General features: G+C 35.1%; 1 protein-coding gene across 2 annotated transcripts in view; it reads left to right on the top strand.

Moving 5' to 3' along the window:
- Positions 1–22,380, top strand: part of EAF2 (ELL associated factor 2) — a 49,640-nt gene that overhangs the window by 21,663 nt on the left and 5,597 nt on the right. For both annotated transcript variants that reach the window (XM_037836603.1, XM_037836610.1), the window contains exon 5: positions 8,209–8,466. In XM_037836603.1, the coding sequence (XP_037692531.1) occupies positions 8,209–8,466 (258 nt within the window). The remainder of the gene's footprint in view (positions 1–8,208; positions 8,467–22,380) is intronic.

Genomic DNA, 22,380 nt, shown 5'->3' on the forward strand with positions numbered 1-22,380 from the left:
TGACCTAGGTATGTGGGGACTACTTTTGGTAAGGGCATGGCATACTGTGGCCATTTGGGATATCTAGCTGGACCATGCATAAGAGAAACCTCCAGGACAGCCTCTTGACTATTTGGGATCTCTCAGCCACCATGACTTTAGCTTGTTCCCTTTCTTTTTTTCCCCCCCTTTTGGTCAAGTAGGCATTTTCAATCTCTTGCTGCCAGGGCCTGGCTCATTCCTGGGCATCATGTCCCACATCACCAGGGAGATTCATTCCCCTGGGAGTCATGTCCCTTGTTGGGGGAGGGGGCTAATGAATTTTTTTGCCGGCTTGGGCTTAGAGAGAGAAAGTCCACATCTGAGCAACAAAAGAGGTTCCCTGGAGGTGCCTCCTAGGCATAATTATAGGAGGGCTCAGCCTCCCATTTACAACCCTAAGGTTCACAAGAGCAAGCCTCAAGTTGAGGGCTTGATTTATTAAGTAGTGGGTTCCTAATTTCACTTAATATATATCCTATCCCAAGCTAAATGGTCAATATCTTACATTATCTTCACTTAGTTGTACAGTCCTCATCACTGTCAGTGTTAAACAATTATCATAACATAATACATCCCAGAGGTCTTATCAGCTGCTAATTATTCATCCCTGGTATTTGTGTAGTGTTGGTAAGATATTTCCATTAAAGATAGTCTTTAATATGTAATGGGTAGTTTTTCCGTATACCACTCTGTTGTTAACCCTCTGAACAAGTGTCATACCTTAAAGTATATCATGCTAACACTTGTTTAGGTTTGTGTAGCTACTCTGTGGGTTACATGCCTTTAAACAACCATTTACGAACATGTTTGCCATCAGTGAGTCACTGATACTTATAATCCCATTAACAAATGATATAGTCACACCTGACCATTCCCATACCATTAAGGTTACTCTCAATATCATATCTGTACATATTAAGTTATCATTCCCCCTCACTAGCTTCTATCTCTAGGTGTCCTATATTCTACATTATAAAACAATTATTTTACATTTTTCACAGAGTTCACATTAGTGGTAACATACAATATCTCTCTTTTTGTTCCTGGCTTATTTCACTCAGTATTATGTCTTCAGGGTTCATCCATGTTGCCATATGTTTCACGACCTCATTTCTTCTTACTGCTGCGTAGTATTCCATGGTATGTATATACCACATTTTGTTTATCCACTCATCTGTTGAAGGACATTTGGATTGTTTCCATCTCTTGGCAATAGTGAACAATGCCGCTGTGGACATTGGTGTGCAAATATCTGTTCGTGTCACTGCTTTCAGATATTCTGGGTACAGAATTCCACCAAGAAGTAGAATTACCAGATTGTAGGGTAACTCGATATCTAGTTTTCTCAGGAACTGCCAAACTGTAAATATTTTCTCCCATTGCGTTGCCTGCCTCTTCAACTTCTTGAGAAATTCCTTTGAGTTACAGAAGCTTTTGATTTTGAGGAATTCCAATTTATCTCTTTTTTCTTTTATTATTATATTTTTTAATATAAAAGCTTTGGATATAAGTTCTAAGAAGTGACCTCCTAATACTAGGTCTTGGAGACGTTTCCCTACATTATCTTCTAGGAGTTTTATGGTACTGTCTCTTATATTGAGGTCTTTGATCCACTTTGAGTTAATTTTTATATAGGGTGTGAGGTGGGGTCCTCTTTTCATTCTTTTGGATGTGGATATTCAATTGTCCCAGCCCCATTTGTTGAAGAGACTGTTTTGTCCCAGTTCAGTAAATTTGGGTGCCCTATCAAAAATCAGTCGACCATATATCGAATTTTCAGTTTGATTCCATTGATCAATATGTCTATCTTTGTGCCAATACCATGCTGTTTTGACTACTATGGCTTTATAGTAGTCTTCAAAGTCAGGAAGCGTAAGTCCTCCCACTTTGCTTTTCTTTTTTTGAATGTTTTTAGCAATTTGAGGCCCCTTTCACTTCCAAATTAATTTGATAAGTAGCTTTACCAAGTCTGCAAAGTAGATCATTGGAATTTTGATTGGAATTACATTGAATCTGTAGATCTGTTTGGGTTGGATTGACCTCTTAACGACATTTAGCCTTCCTATTCATGAACACGGAGTATCTTTCCATCTCTTTAGGTCCCCTTTTATTTCTTTTAGTAAGGTTATATAATTTTCTGTGTAGAGGTGTTTTACATCCTTGGTTAATTTTATTCCTAGGTACTTGATTTTTTTAGTTGCTATTCTGAATGAAATCTGTTTTTTGAGCGTCTCTTCCATTAGGTCATTTCTAGTATATAAGAACATCACTGACTTATGTGGATTAATCTTACATCCCAACACTTTGCTGAATTTGTTTATTAGCTCAAGTAGTTGTGTCATCAATTTCTCAGGGTTTTCCAAATGTAAGATCATATCATCTGCAAATAATGACAGTTTTACTTCTTCCATTCCTATTTGGATGCCTTTTATTTCTTTGTCTTGCTGGATTGCTCTGGTTAGAACTTCTAGCACAATGTTGAATAATAGTGGTGACAGTGAGCATCCTTGTCTCATTCCTGATCTTAGGAGGAAGGCTTTCACTCTCTCACCATTGAGCACTATGCTGTCTGTGGGTTTTTAATATAGGCCCTTTATCATACTGAGGAAGTTTCCTTCAATTCCTACCTTTTGAAGTGTTTTTAATCAAAAGAGATGCTGAATTTTGTCAAATGCTTTCTCAGCGTCTATTGAGGTGATCATTTGATTTTTCCCTTTTCATTTGTTAATGTGTTGTATTACATTGATTGATTTTCTTATGTTGAACCACCCTTGCATGCCTGGGATGAACCCCACTTGGTCACACTGTATGGTCTTTTTAATGTGTTTGGATTTGATTTGCAAGTATTTTGTTGAGGATTTTTGCATGTATATTCATTAGGGGGATTGGCCTGTAGTTTCCTTTCTTGCAGCATCTTTATCTGGTTTTGGTATTAGAGTGATGTTGGCTTCATAAAATGAGTTAGGTAGTGCTCCATTTTCTCCAATTTTTTGAAAGAGTTTGAGTAGGATTGGTGCCAGTTCTTTTTGGAAAGTTTGCTAGAAATCCCCTGTGAAGCCATCTGGCCCTGGGGTTTTATTTGTAGGAAGCTTTTTGGTGACTGATTAGATCTCTTGTGATTGGTATGTTAGGGTCTTTTGTTTCTTCTCTGGTCAGTCTAGGTTGTTAATGTATTTCCAGGAAATTGTCCATTTCCTCTAAATTGTCTAGTTTGTTGGCGTACAGTTGTTCATAGTATCCTCTTAAGATTTTTTAAAAAATTTCTTTAAGATCTGTAGTAACTGTCCTCTTAGTTCTGATTCTGTCTATATGGGTCTTCCTGTTTTTGATTTTGTTAGTCTTGCTAAGGGTTTGTCAATCTTGTTGATCCTCTCAAAGAACCAACTTTTGGTTTTATTTATTCTCTCTTGTTTTTTTTTTCTCCATATCATTTATTTCTGCTTTAATCCTTGTTATTTCTTTTCTTCTACTTGTTTTAGGATTAGTTTGCTATTCATTTTCTAGCTTCTTCAGTTGTTCCATTAGTTTTTTGATTTTAGCTCTTTCTTCCTTTTTAATTTATTCATTTAGAGCTGTAAATTTCCTTTCAATACCGCCTTCGCTGCATCCCATAAGTTTTGATATATTGTGTTCTCATTTTCATTCATCTCTAGATATTTAGCAGTTTCTCTTGCAATTGCTTCTTTGACCCACTGATTGTTTAGGAATGTGTTGTTTAACCTCCAGATATTTGTGAATGTTCTAGATCTTTGATGGTTATTGATTTCTAGTTGCATTCTAATATGGTGTTAGAAGGTGCTTTGAATAATTTCAATCTTTTAAAACTTATTGAGCCTTGTTTTATGCCCCAGAATATGATCTATCCTGGAGAAAGTTCCATGAGCACTAGAGAAGAATGTACATCCTGGTAATTTAGGATGCAATGCTCTCTGTATGTCTGTTAAGTCTTATTCGTTTATCACATTGTTTAGGTTCTCAATTTCCTTATTGGTCCTCTGTCTGGTTGTTCTATCTATAGAAGAGAGTGGTGTATTGAAGTCATCCAAGATTATTGTAGAAATGTCTGCTGCTTCCTTCAGTTTTGCCAATGTTTATCTCATGTACTTTGGAGCTCCTTGATTGGGTGCATAAACATTTATAATTATTATTTCTTCTTGGTGAATTGTCCCTTTTATTGGTATATGGTGTCCTTCTTTGTCTCTTATGACATCCTTGCATTTAAAGTCTGTCTTATCTGATACTAGTATTGCTACCCCTGCTTGCTTTTGGCTGTAGTTTGCATGGAATATTTTCTTCCATCCTTTCACTCTCAATCTCTTTGTGTCACGAGGTATAGGATGAGTCTCTTGTGAATAGCATATTGATGGTTCATATTTTTTAATCCATTTTGCTAACCTGTATCTTTTAATTGGGGATTCTAATCCATTCACATTCAATATTATTACTGTGAAGGGAGTTCTTGAATCAGCCATCTTATCCTTTAGTTTTTATTTGTCTGATCTATTTTTTCCCTCTCTCTCTCTTTATTTCCTTTAAGTTACCCTTACTAATACTCTTCAGTTCTGTGCCCTTCTCCAGGCCTCTCTCTCCTGCCTTTTTTTCTCAGCTGGTAGAGCTCCCTTTAGTATTTCTTGTAGGGCAGGTCTCTTGTTAACAAATTCTCTCAGCATTTATTTGTCTGTGAATATTTTAAGCTCTCCATCAATTTTGAAGGAAAACTTTGCTGGATAAAGGATTCTTGCCTGGCAATTTTTCTCTTTCAGAATGTTAAATATGTCATGCCACTGCCTTCTCACCTCCATGTTGCCTGCTGAGTAGTCGGTACTTAGTCTTATGTTGTTTTCCTTGTATGTGGTGAATCGCTTCGCCCTTGCTGCTTTCAGAACTTTCTCCTTCTTTTCAACATTTGACAATCTGACGAGACTATGTCTTGGAGTAGGTTTATTTGGATTTACTCTATTTGGAGTTCGTTGGGCATCTTTGATTTGCATATTTATGTCATTTGGAAGAGTTGGGAAGTTTTCCCCAACGTGTCTTTGAGTACTCTTCCCAACCCTTTACTCTTCTTTTCACCTTCTGGAGCACTCGTTTTCCATGTGCACTGGGGACTGCCAGCCCTGGGGGCATGCCTTGCTTGGTTTGGCAGGGACTCCACTGCTGGACACAGTGGTCCTGGCTGTTCCTGGGGCTGTGGGTGGAGTACTCTGGGGCCTCAGAGCTGTGCATCTCACCTTCCAGCTCAAATGCTCCACAGTCCCTGTCTGCCTTGGGCCCACAAGTGGGTGAGACTCTTGGCCGCAAGTCTGCAAAGGTTTCTCACCTGAGTCAAGTGCTGAGGAGGGTTCCCAGGGTGTGGAAGGCTGCTCCCCTCTGGCTGCTCCCCTCCACGCTCATCCGCCGGCTCCAACCACCCATTCCCTGGTGGCATTACAGTCCGAACACTTATCAGTTTAAACACAGTCTCTCAGTTTCTCCAAGTACACACTCACTATGGGTGTAGAAGTCCCTTCCCTGCTGGTGGAACCCTGGAACTGCTGTTTTGGAGTGCTTTCTGTACTTTGTCTAGTGTTTTTCATGCAGGAGAATTTTGCTCTCTCTCTCCTAAACCACCATCTTCCTGGAAACTCTGTATAGTAGTTTTAAAGTAAATATTAAAATTTTGAACTAGCTGTTTGAGCTTTTAGAATTGCTCTTAGACAGTCTTTATTCATTCATTAGTTACTTTTTGAAGTCCTATTTTAGGTCAGGCACTGTTCTGGGTATTGGAAATTTGGGGTCAGAAAAGAAAGACAACATTCCTGTTCTCACAGTACTTTTTTAGGGAGTACTTGATGGGAAGAGACAGACAGTAAAAAAGCAAATAAATAAACAAGTGAATTACAGAAAATATTGCCTTGAAGAAAATAAAACAAGGGAGTAGGGGTTGAGAAGGAAGGACTTCTTTGAGAAGGTTACATTTAAGCTGTTAGAAGGAGCCAGGCTCTCAGAAATCTGGAATCTTATCAAAAGAAACTATTAATAAAGTGAAAAGGCTAGCTATGGACTTGGAAGAAATACTTCAAAATACATATATCTGACAAAGTGCTCATCAGCAGAAGAACTGACTATAAAGAATACTAACAAACCAGCAAGAAAAGAAAAAGATACCCAAACATGAAAATGAGCAAAAACATTTCAGAAAAGAAGATAGCCAAATGGCCGATAAATATAGGAAAGCTATTTCTCATCATTACTTATCAGAGAAATGCAAATTAAAACCACAGTGAGATACCATTACACGCCCACCAGAATAGGTAAAACTCAAATGACTGGCTATGCCGAGTGTGTGTGTGTCAGGGTAGGGGAAGATATGGAGCATCTGTAAAATGGAAGATGCTGATGGGAGTGTAAAATGGTACAGACATTGCTGATAGGAGTATAAAATGATACAATCGTTTTGGAAATTGTTTGGCAGTATTTAATGAAATTAAACACATGCCTATCTGATGACCCAGCATTTTTTTATATTCATTTTATTGAGATATGTTCACATACCATGCAGTCATACAAAACAAATCGTACATTCGATTGTTCGCAGTACCATTACACAGTTGTGCATTCATCACCAAAATCAATCCCTGACACCTTCATTACCACACACACAAAAATAACAAGAATAATAATTAAAGTGAAAAAGAGCAATTAAAGTAAAAAAGAACACTGTGACCCAGCAATTTTTCTCCTAAGTTTCTACCCAAGAGAAATAAGGGCATATATCTACAAAATGATTTGTTTATGAACATTCATAATAGTATAAAATTGTGAAACAACCTAAATGTTCATAAATAAGGAAAATGGGTACCTAGCTTCTGGTATATTTATATTATGGAATATCATACAGCAATAGAGAAGAATTAGCTACTGATTCATGTAATAACATGGATGAATTTGAAACATTATATTGGTGAAAGAAGGCAGGCACAAAAATGTACATGCTGAATGAGTCCGTTTTTATGAAGTTCAAGAACAGACAAAACTCTTGGTAGCATAATAAAAATCATGATTATTAATTAGCAAAGGGCACAGGGGAACATTTATAGAGATGGAAATATTCTCTATCTTGATCTCAGTGGTAGATACACAAGTTACATATATGCTAAAATTAATCTAACTGTGCATTGTGATGCATGTAAATTATATATTAAGCAAAACACCAGATCTGGGGAAAGGATTTACTAGACAGAGGAAACAGCTAGTGTGAACAATTCAGGGTGGAGCTGAATTTGATATGGTCAGATAATAGAAAGAAAGGGAGTATGTGTGTAATAGAATGAGAGAGTGAGCTAGAAATTATCAGTTTTAACATGTCATGTGCTAAGATGATATCAAATGACAATGTGCTGAGTTTATTATTCACTTAGAATGTTTTGGATTAAAAAAATTAATTACTTGACATTTGTACTCAAATAGTAGACAAATACTGACCTAAAAGTCAGTGGACTTGACTCTACCCCTAAAGAACTAACAACTTAGCTTTTTTTTGTAAAATTATGAGTTTGATCTAAATGTTAGCTGATGACCTTTCCAACAATAGATTTTGTGTGTCTTAGAAAAGATTTTGAAAACACTAACGAAAGAAGACATAGACATAGACATTATCGCCTTTTTTTTTTTAACTGTTGAAACATTTATTACCAAAGTTATAATTCAAAAATACTTAGAATATTTAAAACCCCGTTAAGGAAAAAAAAAAGTTTTTGAAACCTAAGTAGAGATGCTTCGTCAAAATGTTCTCTAGGACAACCAGGAAAAGAATGAAATTTGTTTGTATGTATTGCACTGTATGATGTGTATTAGAGAAATAGGAAAAGAATTAGAAGACCATTTCTGCCAAAATAGGTTTTCATTTTTACTGTAAAATTTTCAGACTACTTATATAAAATTTATATAACTCTAATATTTGAGTTACATGTATATTTAACTATAGTAGTATAAATAAATGAGTTTATATTTAGACATTTCCTATGTCAGTTAATTCTTTTAATTTTTCATAATCCTGTTATTGACGTAGAACTTGATGGTAGAGGAGTTTTTTAAATAAAATGCTTAAATTCTATTTGTTGCTCATCAACAGTTTCTTAGAAACTAATGCAGTGGATGTTATTATATGTTATTTATTCTAACTATTCACTTCTGTTTTACTTTCAGAACTGATGGCAGAAGCCAGTATAATGGACCAGATGAGCAGTTGTGATAGTTCATCAGATTCCAAAAGTTCATCATCTTCGAGTAGTGAGGATAGTTCTAGTGACTCAGAAGATGATGAGTGCAGATCTTCTCCTTCTGATCCAGAGAATTATAATTCAGGACATCATACTATGTCTCCCATATCACAATGCAAGATTCCTGATATGGATGCCAGCCATAATAGATTTCATGCCAACAGTATTCTGATGAATACTTTAAGTAAGTATGCATAAACATGAGTAATTAGAAAAGTAAGAATTCACAATGGAGCCATATTGACTGGTCTAAAATTTAGGTAAAGAGAAAGTCTCCTATTTTATGCATATGACACTATTAACCATTACCATTTTAATCAATTATTCATTTTCTTTTGACTGTGACATAGCACCTTGATTTTTTTAGTCTCTCTCTAGAAACTCTTCTCTGTCTCCTTTGCAGGTTTATAATTCTCTACTCAGTCATTCAAGTTAGAGTTCCTAAAGGCTTGAGTCTAGGCCCATTTTTCTTTTTATTCTATACTTTTTCCCTAGATAATCTCTTCATGTTTCTGTTGAAACCATTACTTATGTGTAGATAATTGTAAATTTATCTCTGTACCCCAGATCTCTCCTCTGAGCTCTAGCCACATAGTTCCAACATCATCTCTTAATAAAAGGCACTTCGAATTTACTTTGTCCAAAACCATCTCATAATCTTTGGCGCAACATGTTTCTTCTTAATGAAAAGCAGCATTCATCTAATTATACAAACCAGAAACCTGATAGAGTTTCAGAGTTGACTTCCTCTCCCTCTTTATAGTGTAGCCAGTCCTTCACCAAATTCTTGATTTTTATATCCTTAATATTTCCCAAATTATTCTCCTCCTTTTCTGTGCCTCTACCATAACTCTAGTTCAATTTACCATTATTTCTTGCTTTAACTACTACAGTGGTTTCCTAACTGGTCCATCCCTTATTTACTCAGGCTTCATTTCTGATCCATTATCTACTCATTGCAGCCCGATTGAGCTTTTCACAATTCTAATATAATTTGTCACCTCTCCTGCTTTAAGCCTTTCAATACTTTCTAATTTATTTTAGGATAGAGATGAAAAGCCTTAATGTAATGATCTTGCTCATTCTGTTATAGAAACACTTGTATTCTTTTTGCTGCTATACTCAAAATACTTTCACCCACCTCAAGACCCTTATACATGCTGTTACTTCAGCCTAAAACACTTGCTTCTCTTCATGTAGTTAACTGTTCCTCCTTCAGATTACAGTTCAAGGTTTACTTTCTCAAAGAAACCTTCTTGACCTTCCTAACAAGGCCAAATCCCTCCTTTTGTAGACTCCCAGAGCACCATGTATTTTTTCTTTATATCATTTTGTCATAATTATAATTTTATATTTATTTGTGTGATGATTTTCTCTCTTCCTTTAAAACATAAGTCCCATGAGGAGAGAGAGATTGTTTGTTTTTGCTTATCATTGAATACTAGCACCTAGCACAGTGCCTGATATATGGTAGGTGCTCAATATGTTTCAATAAAGGAATGCAGGTTGATACTTTTCTGGGGAAGAATGGAATTTTCTGTTGTTTGTTTAAAGCTAGTCTCATTGTGCTAATAAGTAATGAAACAAAGTAAGTACCTAAGAAAGACTGACTAGCTTGAGTTTAATAACAAAACTAAAGAAGGGAGAAGCTGACTTGGAAGATGAAGTTAGAACACCAATTTCTTGAATTGCCGGAGAATGTAGAGTAAACTCAGCTTAGTTGGACTGAATGAAAGCTGAGTAAAATTTAGAAAAATTTTCTCAGAAATTACCAAGTTCTATAGTAAAAAGAGCACATAACTAGCAACCACAATATCTATGTAAAATTCTTGACTTCATGGTCACTTATTAGTTTTGTGATCATTAGCAAATATACCTTCATTATCCTAGAACTTCAGTTTCCATATTGAAAGTGGAGGTCATATTATTGGCATTGGCATCTAGCCATATAGAAGGTTGGAGGGGTTCATGAGATTTTATGGTTTTGGTTTCTTTTTTTTTTTTTTATCATCATTTTATTGAGATATATTCACATACCACGCAGTCATACAAAACAAATCATACTTTCGATTGTTTACAGTACCATTACATAGTTGTACATTCATCACCTAAATCAATCCCTGACACCTTCATTAGCACACACACAAAAATAACAAGAATAATAATTAGAGTGAAAAAGAGCAATTGAAGTAAAAAAGAACACTGGGTACCTTTGTCTGTTTGTTTCCTTCCCCTATTTTTCTACTCATCCATCCATAAACTAGACAAAGTGGAGTGTGGTCCTTATGGCTTTCCCAATCCCATTGTCACCCCTCACAAGCTACATTTTTATACAACTGTCTTCGAGATTCATGGGTTCTGGGTTGTAGTTTGATAGTTTCAGGTATCCACCACCAGCTACCCCAATTCTTTAGAACCTAAAAAGGGTTGTCTAAAGTGTGCGTAAGAGTGTTTTGGTTTCTTTTTTAATTCTAGAGTAAGTTTCTTGTGCAACATCGCACAGCGAATTTATGTTTTAAAAATTCCCTCAGTGCCAAACACTTAGTAGCAATGGATAAAGTGTAAAATGATAAAGACAGATATGACCAGGATCAAATATTAAGATAAGCATCTGCATAAATAAGAAACTGGAATGCAAACACAAAACAGTGGGGCTGAAGCTTTTGGCTCTGAGTTCAAAAGGAGGTGACAGTGGTATGGAATTTGGTATTTGTAGGGAAAAGTAACTCAAAAGTGCTGTGTCACTCAGGGGACCTAAGTCATGCTTTCTATTTGGAGCCAGAAACTGTGTGTAGGAAGAGCAGGGAGGTAGAGACATAGAGGTGGGGGTATGCTTCGATTAGTAAAAGGAGACTGGACAAAATAGCTAATTACATATGCTAAGCATATTGCCATTCAGAAACTGTGGGTATAGAATCAGAGTAGCCTTGCTATCCATTTGTTCCATGATGAGATCTGCCATATCTTCAATATCCCCAGGGGATAGCAGTGTCCAAAAGTGATTATGAAACCTGTTTCTGGTAATGGCGGCTCAGAGAACCAAGTAGAGGGATAAGTCAGAGTGGTATAAGGGCAGAGAAAAACAGAAACCTCCCCCTCAAAATGAGCAAACATAGATTTAAAACATGAAAAACATCCTATTCTAGGAAAGTCAGCCGACAAAGTTAGTAGTTGGAGTAAGTTTTCATTCCTAAAAATCTTTTTATAAAGGCATTTAAAGAAGTATGCTGAAGATAAAACTTTCTTTAGAAACAATTATGAAACAAAGTGAGATAGAAATGCAGCAAAATCCAATAGATGTAAAAAAAAAGAAAAATATTAGTAACAAATTAAACACACACACACACACACACACACACACACACACACACATAAACAAACAAAAAAAAACTCAACAATGGGAAAAACATAGACTAGACACAGTTGATGAAAGAATGAATGAAATGGAAGATAATACTACCTGTGGTGGTTTGGAGCTATGTATCCCAGAAAAGTAGATTCTTAAAGCTAATCCATTCCTGTGAGTGTAAATCTATTATAAATAGGACCTTTTGACTATATTACTTCAGTTAAGACATGTGCAGGATGGGTCTTAGTCCTCTTACTGGAGTTCTTTATAAATGGGATGCATACAGAAACAGAGAGAAAGCCATGGAATCAAGAAGCTGAAAGCAGTGAAACCTAGAAGAAAAGGAGGAGACCAGCAGATGCTGCAGTGTGCCTTGCCATGTGACAGAGGAATCAAGGATCACCAGCGGCCAGACTTGGGGGAGAAAGTATCACTTGATGATTACTTCATTTGGACACTTTTTTAAGCCTTGAAACTGCAAACTTGTAAGCTAATAAATTCCCACCATTAAAAGCCAACCCATTTTATGGTATCTGCTTTTGGCAACCTAGCAAACTAAAACACTGGTTATCCCAGAACATGACACAAGACGGACCAAAAAAAAAAGGGGGGGGGGGGACAGTTCAGAGATAAGGAAGAAGGAAAAGGTAGGGAAGATTAAATATTTGTACAATAAGACGTTCTCTGAAAGAATATAAAGGGATAGTGTGAAAATTCAATTCTGAGAATTTTCCAAATTGAAGAAAGACATGAGTCTTGACTCCAGCTATTAACAAGGATACTTCAATCTAAATCTAGACTGCAGCGCATAGTAGTGAAACTGTAGAACACTCGGATGGAAAGACAGAAACAGATTAAAGAAAGACAGATTACCTATAAAGGAATAACAGACTATTCATTAGCTAAAATAGTAAGGCAAATGACAATGAAGGAAATATTTTTAAAGTGCTGAAGGAAAATAATTTTAGGTAGATTTTATACCCAACCACAGTGTCATTCAACAGTCAAATAATTTTTAGGCATACAAAAACCGAGTTCACCTTCTATAAAACTTAGCAGAAGTATTTGATGGTTAATTTCATAAAGTACTTTGATGGTTATAGTGCCCAATTGCTAGGGCCAATAAGCAATGGCCTGATTATTACTGTGAGGGTATTTCATAAATGGATTTACAACTATAATCAGTTGATTGCATATGGAGCTGACTGCATCTACAATCAACAAAGGAAGGTGCCATAGCTATATGGGGAGTCTCCTCATCCAATCAGTTGGAGGTATTAAAACCCAGAACTGACAATTTCAGAATTTGGACTTAACTTCAGCATGACCTTTAATGGAGTTTCCAGCTTGTGGTCTGCCCTACTGAATTCTGGCTTGCCAGCCCCTACTATCACATGAGCTAATTCCTTACAATAAATCTCTTAATATATATCTCTTGTCAGTTCTGTTTCTCTGGAAAACCCTGATTAACGCAAGTACTATTAAAGAACCTCAACAAGAAGAAAAGTGAACACAGAAGGGAAGTATGGGATTTGAGGAATAGTACTGCGCAAAGAAAACCCTAAAATGTCCAAAATTTGATTAACCATTTAAAATAACAATATTATGTTTTAGAAATTTTTAAAAGGTTAGTGCTGAAACTCTAAACAAGAGTTGCTGAATAAGAGAGGGCATATGTAATGGGTAGTATAAATGTGCTAAGAATCTTGTCATGTATATGAGGAAGATAGAACTACTGAATAATTGTGGTCTTTGATACATAACTTCATAGTTAATTATTCTAAAACTTTTAGAGTAACTGCTTAATGAATAAAAATACAATCTATAGTTATCACATCATTAGTGGGGAAAATGGGTGTTCTAGTTTGCTCATGCTGCCAGAATGCAAAACACCAGAAATGGACTGGCTTTTATAAAGGGGGTTTATTTATTTGGTTACACAGTAACAGTCTTAAGGCCATAAAGTGTCCAAGGTAATGCATCGACAATTGGGTACCTTCACTGGAGGATGGCCAATGGTGTCCAGAAAACCTCTCTTAGCTGGAAAGGCACATGGCTGGCGTTTGCTCCAGAGTTCTGGTTTCAAAATGGCTTTCTCCCAGGATGTTCCTCCCTAGGCTTCAGCTCCTGAAAAATTTCACTCTTACTTGCTCTTGGGGCATTTTTCCTCTCTTAGCTTCTCTGGAGCAAAAGTCTGCTTTCAAAGCTCATCTCCAAAATGTCTTTGTAAGCTGAAGTTCCTCTCTCAGCTACTGTGCGTTCTTCAAAGTGTCCCTCTTGGCTGTAGCAAGCTCACTCCTTCTGTCTGAGCTTATATAGTGCTCCGGTAAACTAATCAAGGCTCATGCTGAATGGGTGGGGCCACAACTCCATGGAAATTATCCAATGAAAGATCTCACCCACAGTTGAGTGATCACATCTCCATGGAAACATCCAATCAAAAGTCTCCAACCCAATCAACACCAATATGTTTCCTGCCCACACAAGACTGCATCAAAAATAATGGCATTTTGGGGGACATAATACATCCAAACCAGCACAATGGGGAATTTATCTAATAGAAGGCAGAGAAGGAGAATGAAAGATTCAAAGAGATTGATAAAAAGAAATATGAGGTAGAAGTAAGTCCCACCCAATATATCAGTGATAACAAATGCAAAAAGATTAAATACACCTACTAAAAAACAGATGATCAGATTTGACTTTTTCTTAAAAAGCTATATGCTGATTATGATAAATATGCCTAAAATAAAACATGCAGATTGGAAATAAAAGTATGGGAAAGAGATACTACATAAGTGTTAAAATGAAACAAAAAACTAGATTATCAATATCAAACAATAGCTTTTAAGGTAAAATGCATTATAAGAGACAAAGAGGTTGCTAAATAATGATAAAAGTTTCAGTTCACCAGGAGGAGATACGAATCTGAATTTGTATGCATGTAATAACATCTCTTCACCATATATACACACAGACACACGCACACACATATGTATTAAAATATGTAGAAGTGTATGTGTGTGTGAAACAAAAATTGACAAGTTGAAGAAATTGACAAGTTCCCATTATAATGGGATATTTAATGCATCTATAAACAAGCAAACAAAATTTACTAAGGATATAAAATCTTTGAACAACATAATTAACATGTCTGTTCTACTAGTAAATACATAGAATTCTACAACCCCAAAATGGGAAGTATGCATTCTTTAAAGTTCATTTGAAACATTTAAAATTTACCTACTAGGACAAAGGAAACAATAAATTTAAAAGAATTCATGTTTTTATTGATCACATTCTCTGACTACAATACAACTAAAATAAATGTAACTAAAATTAGTTTAAAATACATGTTCAGAAACTTTTAAAGCACATGTCTAATAACTCATGTAGAAAAGGAAACTGCAAATGAAATTTAAAAATATAATTGAGCAATATAAAAATGTATATCAGCAATTTTGAGATGCAGCTAAATGGCAGTTATAGAGAAATTTATAGCCTCAAAATGTGTTTATTTATTTTTAAATGTTGAAAATAAATGAGTTAGGGGTTTGCTTTGAGGAACTAGAAGAACAGTAACAGATTAAGCTTTAAAAAAGCAGAAGGAAGAAAAAAGTAGAAATTGATGTAATAGATGACAAAGACAAAGGATCAATAAAAATTAAAATTGTTTCTTTGAAAATAGATAAAATAGATCAACTTCTAACAAGGGCTAATAAAGAATAAAAGATAAGACAAGTAATATTACAAATGAAAAAAAAGGTTAAATAATTTTATTTTCAATTATGAAAATATTACCAAAATTTAATTCCAGTAAATCTAGCATAGAAATGGATGATTTTCTAGAGTAAGTATAATTTAAATCTGACTCAAGAAGAAATAGAAAACCTAAATAAATTAATAACAAAGAATTTAAGTCAATTTAATGTCTTTTCCTCCACTACTCTTACCTCCATATCCCCAAGACAGTGGAAAATTGAAGATAGTTGTACAGACAAATTTTAACAAACTCTTAAGGAATAAATACTTGCTATCTTCTACAAACTAGTTCAAAGAATAGAAAAAGAAGGAAGCAACTAATTCTTTTATAATACTAAGATAACCTTGATATCAAAACTGAACAGGAACAAGACCAAAAAATTGTAGACCAATTTCACTTAAGGCCATGGGCCAAAATTCCTAATTAAAATGTTAGTAGATTGAATTACCAATGTGCTTAAACAAACAAGCTAAATCAACCAAGTAGGGTTCATCATAGAAATGTAAGAAAGTGTGTCAGTATAATTCATCACATTAACAAACTAGGAGAAAAACCATATGATCATTTCAACCATTGAATACCATATGATCATTCCAACCAATGAAAACCATTTGACAAAATTCAGTGTTACAGTTTGCTAAAGCTGCCATTATGCAAAATACCAGAAATGGATTGGCTTTTATAAAGGGAATTTATTAGCTTACAAATTTACATTTCTAAGGCCATAAAAGTATCCAAACTAAGGCATCAAAAAGAGGATATTTTCACTGAAGGAAGGCCAGTGGCGTCTGGAATACCTCTGTTAGCTAGAAAGGCATGTGGCTTGCATCTGCTGGTCCTTTGCTTGTCCTTTGCTCCCGAATTGTGTTTCAAAATGGCTTTTTCCAGAATGTCTCTGGGCTTCTGTCTCTCTTAGCTTCTCTCAGCTCTTTGCTTGGTTTTCCTGGGGCTTTTCTCTATAAGCATCTGGGAGTCATCTCTTAGCTTCTCTTGGGTGAACTCTGGGCTTCATCTCCAAGCATCTTGGTCTGTGTCGGTGCTTAGTTTCTCTCAGCAGCAAACTCTGGATTGCATGTCTTAGCTTATCTCCAAAATGTCTCTCCCAGCTTCTCTGAGCTCCTTCACTCCCTGAGCTCCCTTAAAGTACTCCAGTGAACTAATCACTGGTTGGGTGGGGTCACACCTCCATGGAAATGATCTAATCAGAAGGTCTCATCTACAGTTGGGTGGGTCACATCGCCATGGCAACAACCTAATCAAAAGGTTCCACCCTAATCAAAAGACTGATAAGTCTGCCCCTACAAGATTGCATTAAAGAACATGCATATAATAGATTCAAACCAGCACATTCAGTATTTATTAATTTAAAAAATTTTTACAAAACTTTGAATACATGGTAATTTTCTTTTCTTGATAAAAGTCAATTACAAAAACAAAACTACTACAAACATCTTACTAATACTCTAGAAGCATTCCCATTGAAATAAGGAACAAGATAAGGAGGACTAATATGGTTTCTATTCAGCAATGTACTAGAGCAAAGGCAATAAAATAGCTAAAAAAATGAGCTGCAAGAATTGGAAACAAAAAATAAAATACGCCATATTTGTAGACATTGTGATTATCTACAAAGAAAATCCAAGAGAATCAACAGATGAACTATAGAACTAATAAAAGAATTGGAAAGATTACTAGATGCAAAATTATAAGCAAAAGTCAGTAACTTTCTTCTGTACTAGAAATAACCATTTGGGATTTATAATTTAAAAACCCCAGTCACACTAGTAATAAAAACTCTAAAGTATTTAGTAATAAATCTAACAAAAGATGTGAAAGACAATGGAGAAAGATATAAAACATATTTAAGGACATAAAAATGACCAGAATACATGGAAATGTATTTTATGTTCAAGAACTGGAAGACTCAATTTAATAAAGATGATCATGCTCTCCAAATTAATCTTAAGTGAAATAAGAGGAAAAAAAGGAGGAGAAGATTCAGTTTTATCACATGGGAAGACTGGTAAGATGAGAATGTTTATTGAATGTGTTTCATGGTTATCTTGGAAAGAAACTGGTTTGGGCTAGTGAGGATGGAAGCATATTGGAGGAAATTGAAGTATGATTGGAGGGATGATGGTGAGGAATTGAAGACAGTATATGTTGATGACTCTGAGAAGCTTGGCTGTGAAGGGGACTAGAGAAACAGAACAGTGTCTAATGGAATTTAGGGTCTGTCTGGGGTAGTCAGGATCTATGTTCGAAGATGCTATAGCATGTCTGAAAGCTGGTGGGAAGGCAAAAATAACTGATAGAGCAAACTTCCCAAGATTGTGTAAGGGGAACGGATCTAGAGCACATGTGGAGAGATTATTAACCTTCAATAAGGAAGCTTGCCTCAATTATAGCAAGAGGGAAGATGAGGGGGTAGAGAGAGTAGAGTTGAAGATATAGGAGTTCCTATCTGATGAATTCTGTTTTCTTCATAAAATATAAGACAAGGTCATCAGCTCTGAGAAGAGGATCAGAGGTTTAGGAAGAGTACAGGAGGTATGAAATGGTCATGTCAGAGTATGAAGGGTGAGCTAATTAGTAAAATGTAGCACTATTGCCAGGCAGTGCTCAGTGTCCATTTGGGTTTAGTAACCATGAATTTATAATAACAATTTACCAAATTGTGTGATTTTTCTCCAGCAATGCTCAGCTGTAGTAAAGGTATGTCATTGATGTATCATCCATGGTTTGTATTTCACAAGGTAGAAGTGGTAGAGAGAGGTTGTTTTCTGGGGTGTGGTTATAATAATGGATCATGGTATTTAAACTGGATTCAGAAGGGAGTAAGGACTGAACAATGGAGAGAGAGTACAGGAGTCAATGGATGAATTGGAGGTTTTACTGAAGTTAAAAATCTGTTTCAGTAAGGTACGTGAATACATGAAGTGGTTGAATAAGAAGTTATAGCAATGTCAGGCATTAAAATTGCTACATTATGACCCTAGTACGCAGTTTTCATTTAAAGGCGTATGGTTTCTTCTAGTCTCAAGAATGTTTTGGGGTATCTTGCTTCGATGAAAATAATAAAAGTAATATATTTGGAAAAGTTTTATATATTTGATTGTTCTTTGATTTTTTTTTTTATTTGTTTTTTTGGATTTTTTTTTCATTTTTCAGTTAAGGGTAGGATTTCTATCCAATATGCAGTCACCATGCTGTTTAAACTTGGATTATTATTTCATTTTGTCTAATTTCAATTCAAGATACATGGCTCTTTTTGGGGGGCTTAGATATAAGTTTTTCACTGGACTAGTAAAGTGTTTACTTGGCTTTCAGATAGAATGAATGAACACTACTTTGGCAATGGAAATAAAATTTGCTTACTACTCAAAACAAAGTTCATTTCAGTCTCTCTTGAGTTTTTACTTTTATATTCCTTGTGTTTCTCTCTGGATTCTGTAGATGATTTGAGAACTTTTATTTCACAGACAAAACACTTTGAAGGTTATGGTGCTATACATAGAACAGTATGAATTATTGATAAGGTAAATTTGAAATAACTAAATATTTTTTGCTACATCAGATATCATATCCTACTAGATTTTATTATAAACATCCTAGCAAGATACCTTTAAGAGTTAAGATAAATTTAGAGAAGGAAAACTTAAAAATAATTCTATTCATGTTTTTCTATGAATTGGGGAAATACTGCTATTTTTTTATTTTAGAGATGATAACTTGGCTTAAAACTTATGTCATCAGAGTTTAGCATCAGTGTGAACTGTGATGAACTAGCTCCCCCAACCCCAGAAATTCTGATGTATTTGGTCTGAGGTGGATTCTAGTTAGCAATATGTTTTAAAGGGCAATTCTGTTGTGCAGCCAGAATTGGTAACCTCTGGATTAGATGATTTGGGGAGTATTCTACTCCCAGACCCACCATGAAAAGGGTGGTGGTAGACACCATCACTCAAAAGAGGGATAAATGACAGTGGGTTGATGGAAGGTGAGAGTGGGACATGCAGTGGAGGACTGGAGAGTAGAGGAAGAAAGATAGCTCTTGTCTACCACTCCAGGTCCTAAGTAATCCATAGCAGTGAGGTGAATGGATGGAAAAAGATGGAAGGAAAGTGGTGTTTCAGAATTATGGTAGTCAGGTAACTGGTTAATGAATGGAGCTAAGGCAGAAAAGAGGAGGTAAGACACAGCAGCTTTGTCATGGATAAAAGAAGTTCTCTTTGTTAGATTTAAGCCTAAATTAGCATTTTAAAAGGACCACAGGGATCCTTAACCTTTTCTGCAGTTAGCACTCCTTTTGTTTTCAAAATGTTCTTATGACTCTTATAAAAAAAACTTTATATACCATAATCATAGCACAAAGATAGTTTATTTTCTATTATTGTGATTTGTTAATGAACAATTGCTTACTTAAATTTTTTTTTCTAATAGGCTCCATAACTCTAATGCTATAACTTTTATTTAGTGATATATGGAAAAAGAAATTTTTGAGAAGCCACACAAATGTTATTTACTTATATGTAAACAGTTTCTACCCATTGCTCTGATTTTTTTTTAGAAAGTTGGAAATTTATGAAAAATCATGCGAAAATAGTTTCCATATATCCACCCTGCCTTCTTGCATTAGTGTGGTATTTTGTTATAATTGCTATGAGAATATTATTACAATTGTACCATTAACTATAGTCCATGATCTACATTACAGTTCCCTGTTTGTGTTGTACAGTCCTATTGTTTTTGCTTTATTTTGTTTTGTTCTTAAATTTTTATTCAAGTAACACATATAAAACCTAGAATTTCCTCTTTTAACCACATTCACATGTATAATTCATTGCTGTTAATTACATTCACAATATTGTGCTACAATCAGCACCATCCATTACCAAAACTTTCCCATCACCCCAAATAGAAACTCGGTACAATTTAATCATTAAATCATTGTCTACCCCTACCCCAGTCCTGATAGTCTATATTATAGTTTCTGACTCTGAATTTGCTTATTCTAATTATTTCATAACAGTGAGATCATATAATATTTGTCTTTCTGTGTCTGGCTTCTTTCACTCAACATGATGTCTTCAAAGTTTGTCTGTGTATCATATGTATCAGAATATCATTCAGTTTTAAGGCTAAATAACATTCTGTTACATGTACATACAACATTTTGTTTATCCATGCATCTGTTGCTGGACACTTGGGTTGTTCCCATCTTTTGGAAATTGTGAATAATGTCACTGTTAACATAGGTGTGCAAATAAATGTTCTGTCCCAACTTTCAATTCTTTGGGGTATATACCTAGAAGTGGGATTGCTGGGTCATATGGTAATTCTATACTTCACTTTCTGAAGTGGCTGCACCATTTTACATTACAACCAACAGTGAATGAGTGTTCCTGTTTTTCCACATCCTCTTCATACTTGTCATTTTCTGTTTTTTTTAATAGTAACCTTTCTAGTTGGTGGGAAATGGTATCTCATTGTGCTTTTGATTTGCATTTCTCTAATAGCTAATGGTGTTGAACATCTTTCCATGTGCTTTTTGGCCATTTCTGTATCTTCTTCAGAGAGAAGTCTTTTCAAGTATTTTGCCCACTTTTTAACTATGTTGCTTGACTTTCTGTTGTTGCATTGTAGGATTTCTTTATGTATTCTGGATATTAAACCCTTATTGGATACATGGTTTCCAATATTTTCTCCCATTGTATAGTTTGTCTTTTTTACTTTCATGATAAAGTCCTTTGGGACACAATTTTTTAATTTTGATGAAGTCCCATTTGTCTATTTTTCCTTTTGCTGCTCATGCTTTTGGTGTAAAGTCTAAGAAATCATTGCTTAACACAGGTCCTGAAGATGCTTCCCTATGTTTTCTTCTAGGAATCTTATAGTTCTGGTTCTTATATTTAGGTCTTTGATCCATTTTGAGTTGATTTTTAATGTGGTATGAAGTAGGGGCCCACCTTCATTTTTTGCAAATGGAGATCCAATTTTTCCAGCACCATTTGTTGAAAAGACTGTTATTTCCCAATTGAGTGAACTTGGTACTCTTGTCAAAACTCAGTAGCCATAAGGGAGAGTTCATTTTTCTTGTGTTTTCTTTGTGGTTACCATGGAGCTAAAACATAACATCCTAAATCTATAAGTCACATTTGATTGGATACCAATTTAGCTTCAATAGTATAAACATTGTATACATTGTATATATAAACATACAGTTATATGTTTATACATTGTATGTCCAAAATCATAGATTTATCAATACTTTTTATGCCTTTGCATTTTAGAACCTTTGCCGGAGGTTGTTATTTCTTTATGCTGCATCGATCTAGTGTCTAGAGTCCTTTCCTTTCAGTCTGAGGAGCTCCCTTTAGCATTGATTATAGGGCAGGTCTACTGGTGACAAACTCTCTCAGCTTTTGTTTATCTGGGAATGTCTTAGTCTCTCCTCTTATTTTTTTAATTAGAGAAGTTGTGTGTTTACAGAGCAATCATGCATAAAATACATGATTCCCATATACCACCCCACCACCAACACTTTCATTAGTGTGGAAATTTTTTTTTTACAATTGATGATAGCACTTTTTTATAAATCTATTTTTTTAACAGTAGTTGCATTTGTTATACTTGATGAAAAATTGTTAAAGTAGTACTATTAACTATTGTCCATAGTTTACTTAGGGGTATTTTTTGCCCATATTCCCAACCTATTATTTATTTTTTTTCATGCATGTCTTTATTTTATTACTCATCTACCCATACACTGGAGAAAGGGGGTGTCAGTTACAAGGTTTTTACAATCACATGGTCACAAGATAAAAGCTATATAGTTATACAGTTATTATTAAAGATCAAGGCTACTGGATTACATATTTCCTTCTGGCTACTCTAATACACTAGAAACTAAAAATAATTATCTATATAATGAGTCAGTAGTCATAATCAGTTCTTAAATCCTAACTTCACAGTTACAACTCCTC

The sequence above is a fragment of the Choloepus didactylus genome, chromosome 1, assembly GCF_015220235.1.
Source record: "Choloepus didactylus isolate mChoDid1 chromosome 1, mChoDid1.pri, whole genome shotgun sequence".
In the NCBI taxonomy this organism is placed as follows: domain Eukaryota; kingdom Metazoa; phylum Chordata; class Mammalia; order Pilosa; family Megalonychidae; genus Choloepus; species Choloepus didactylus.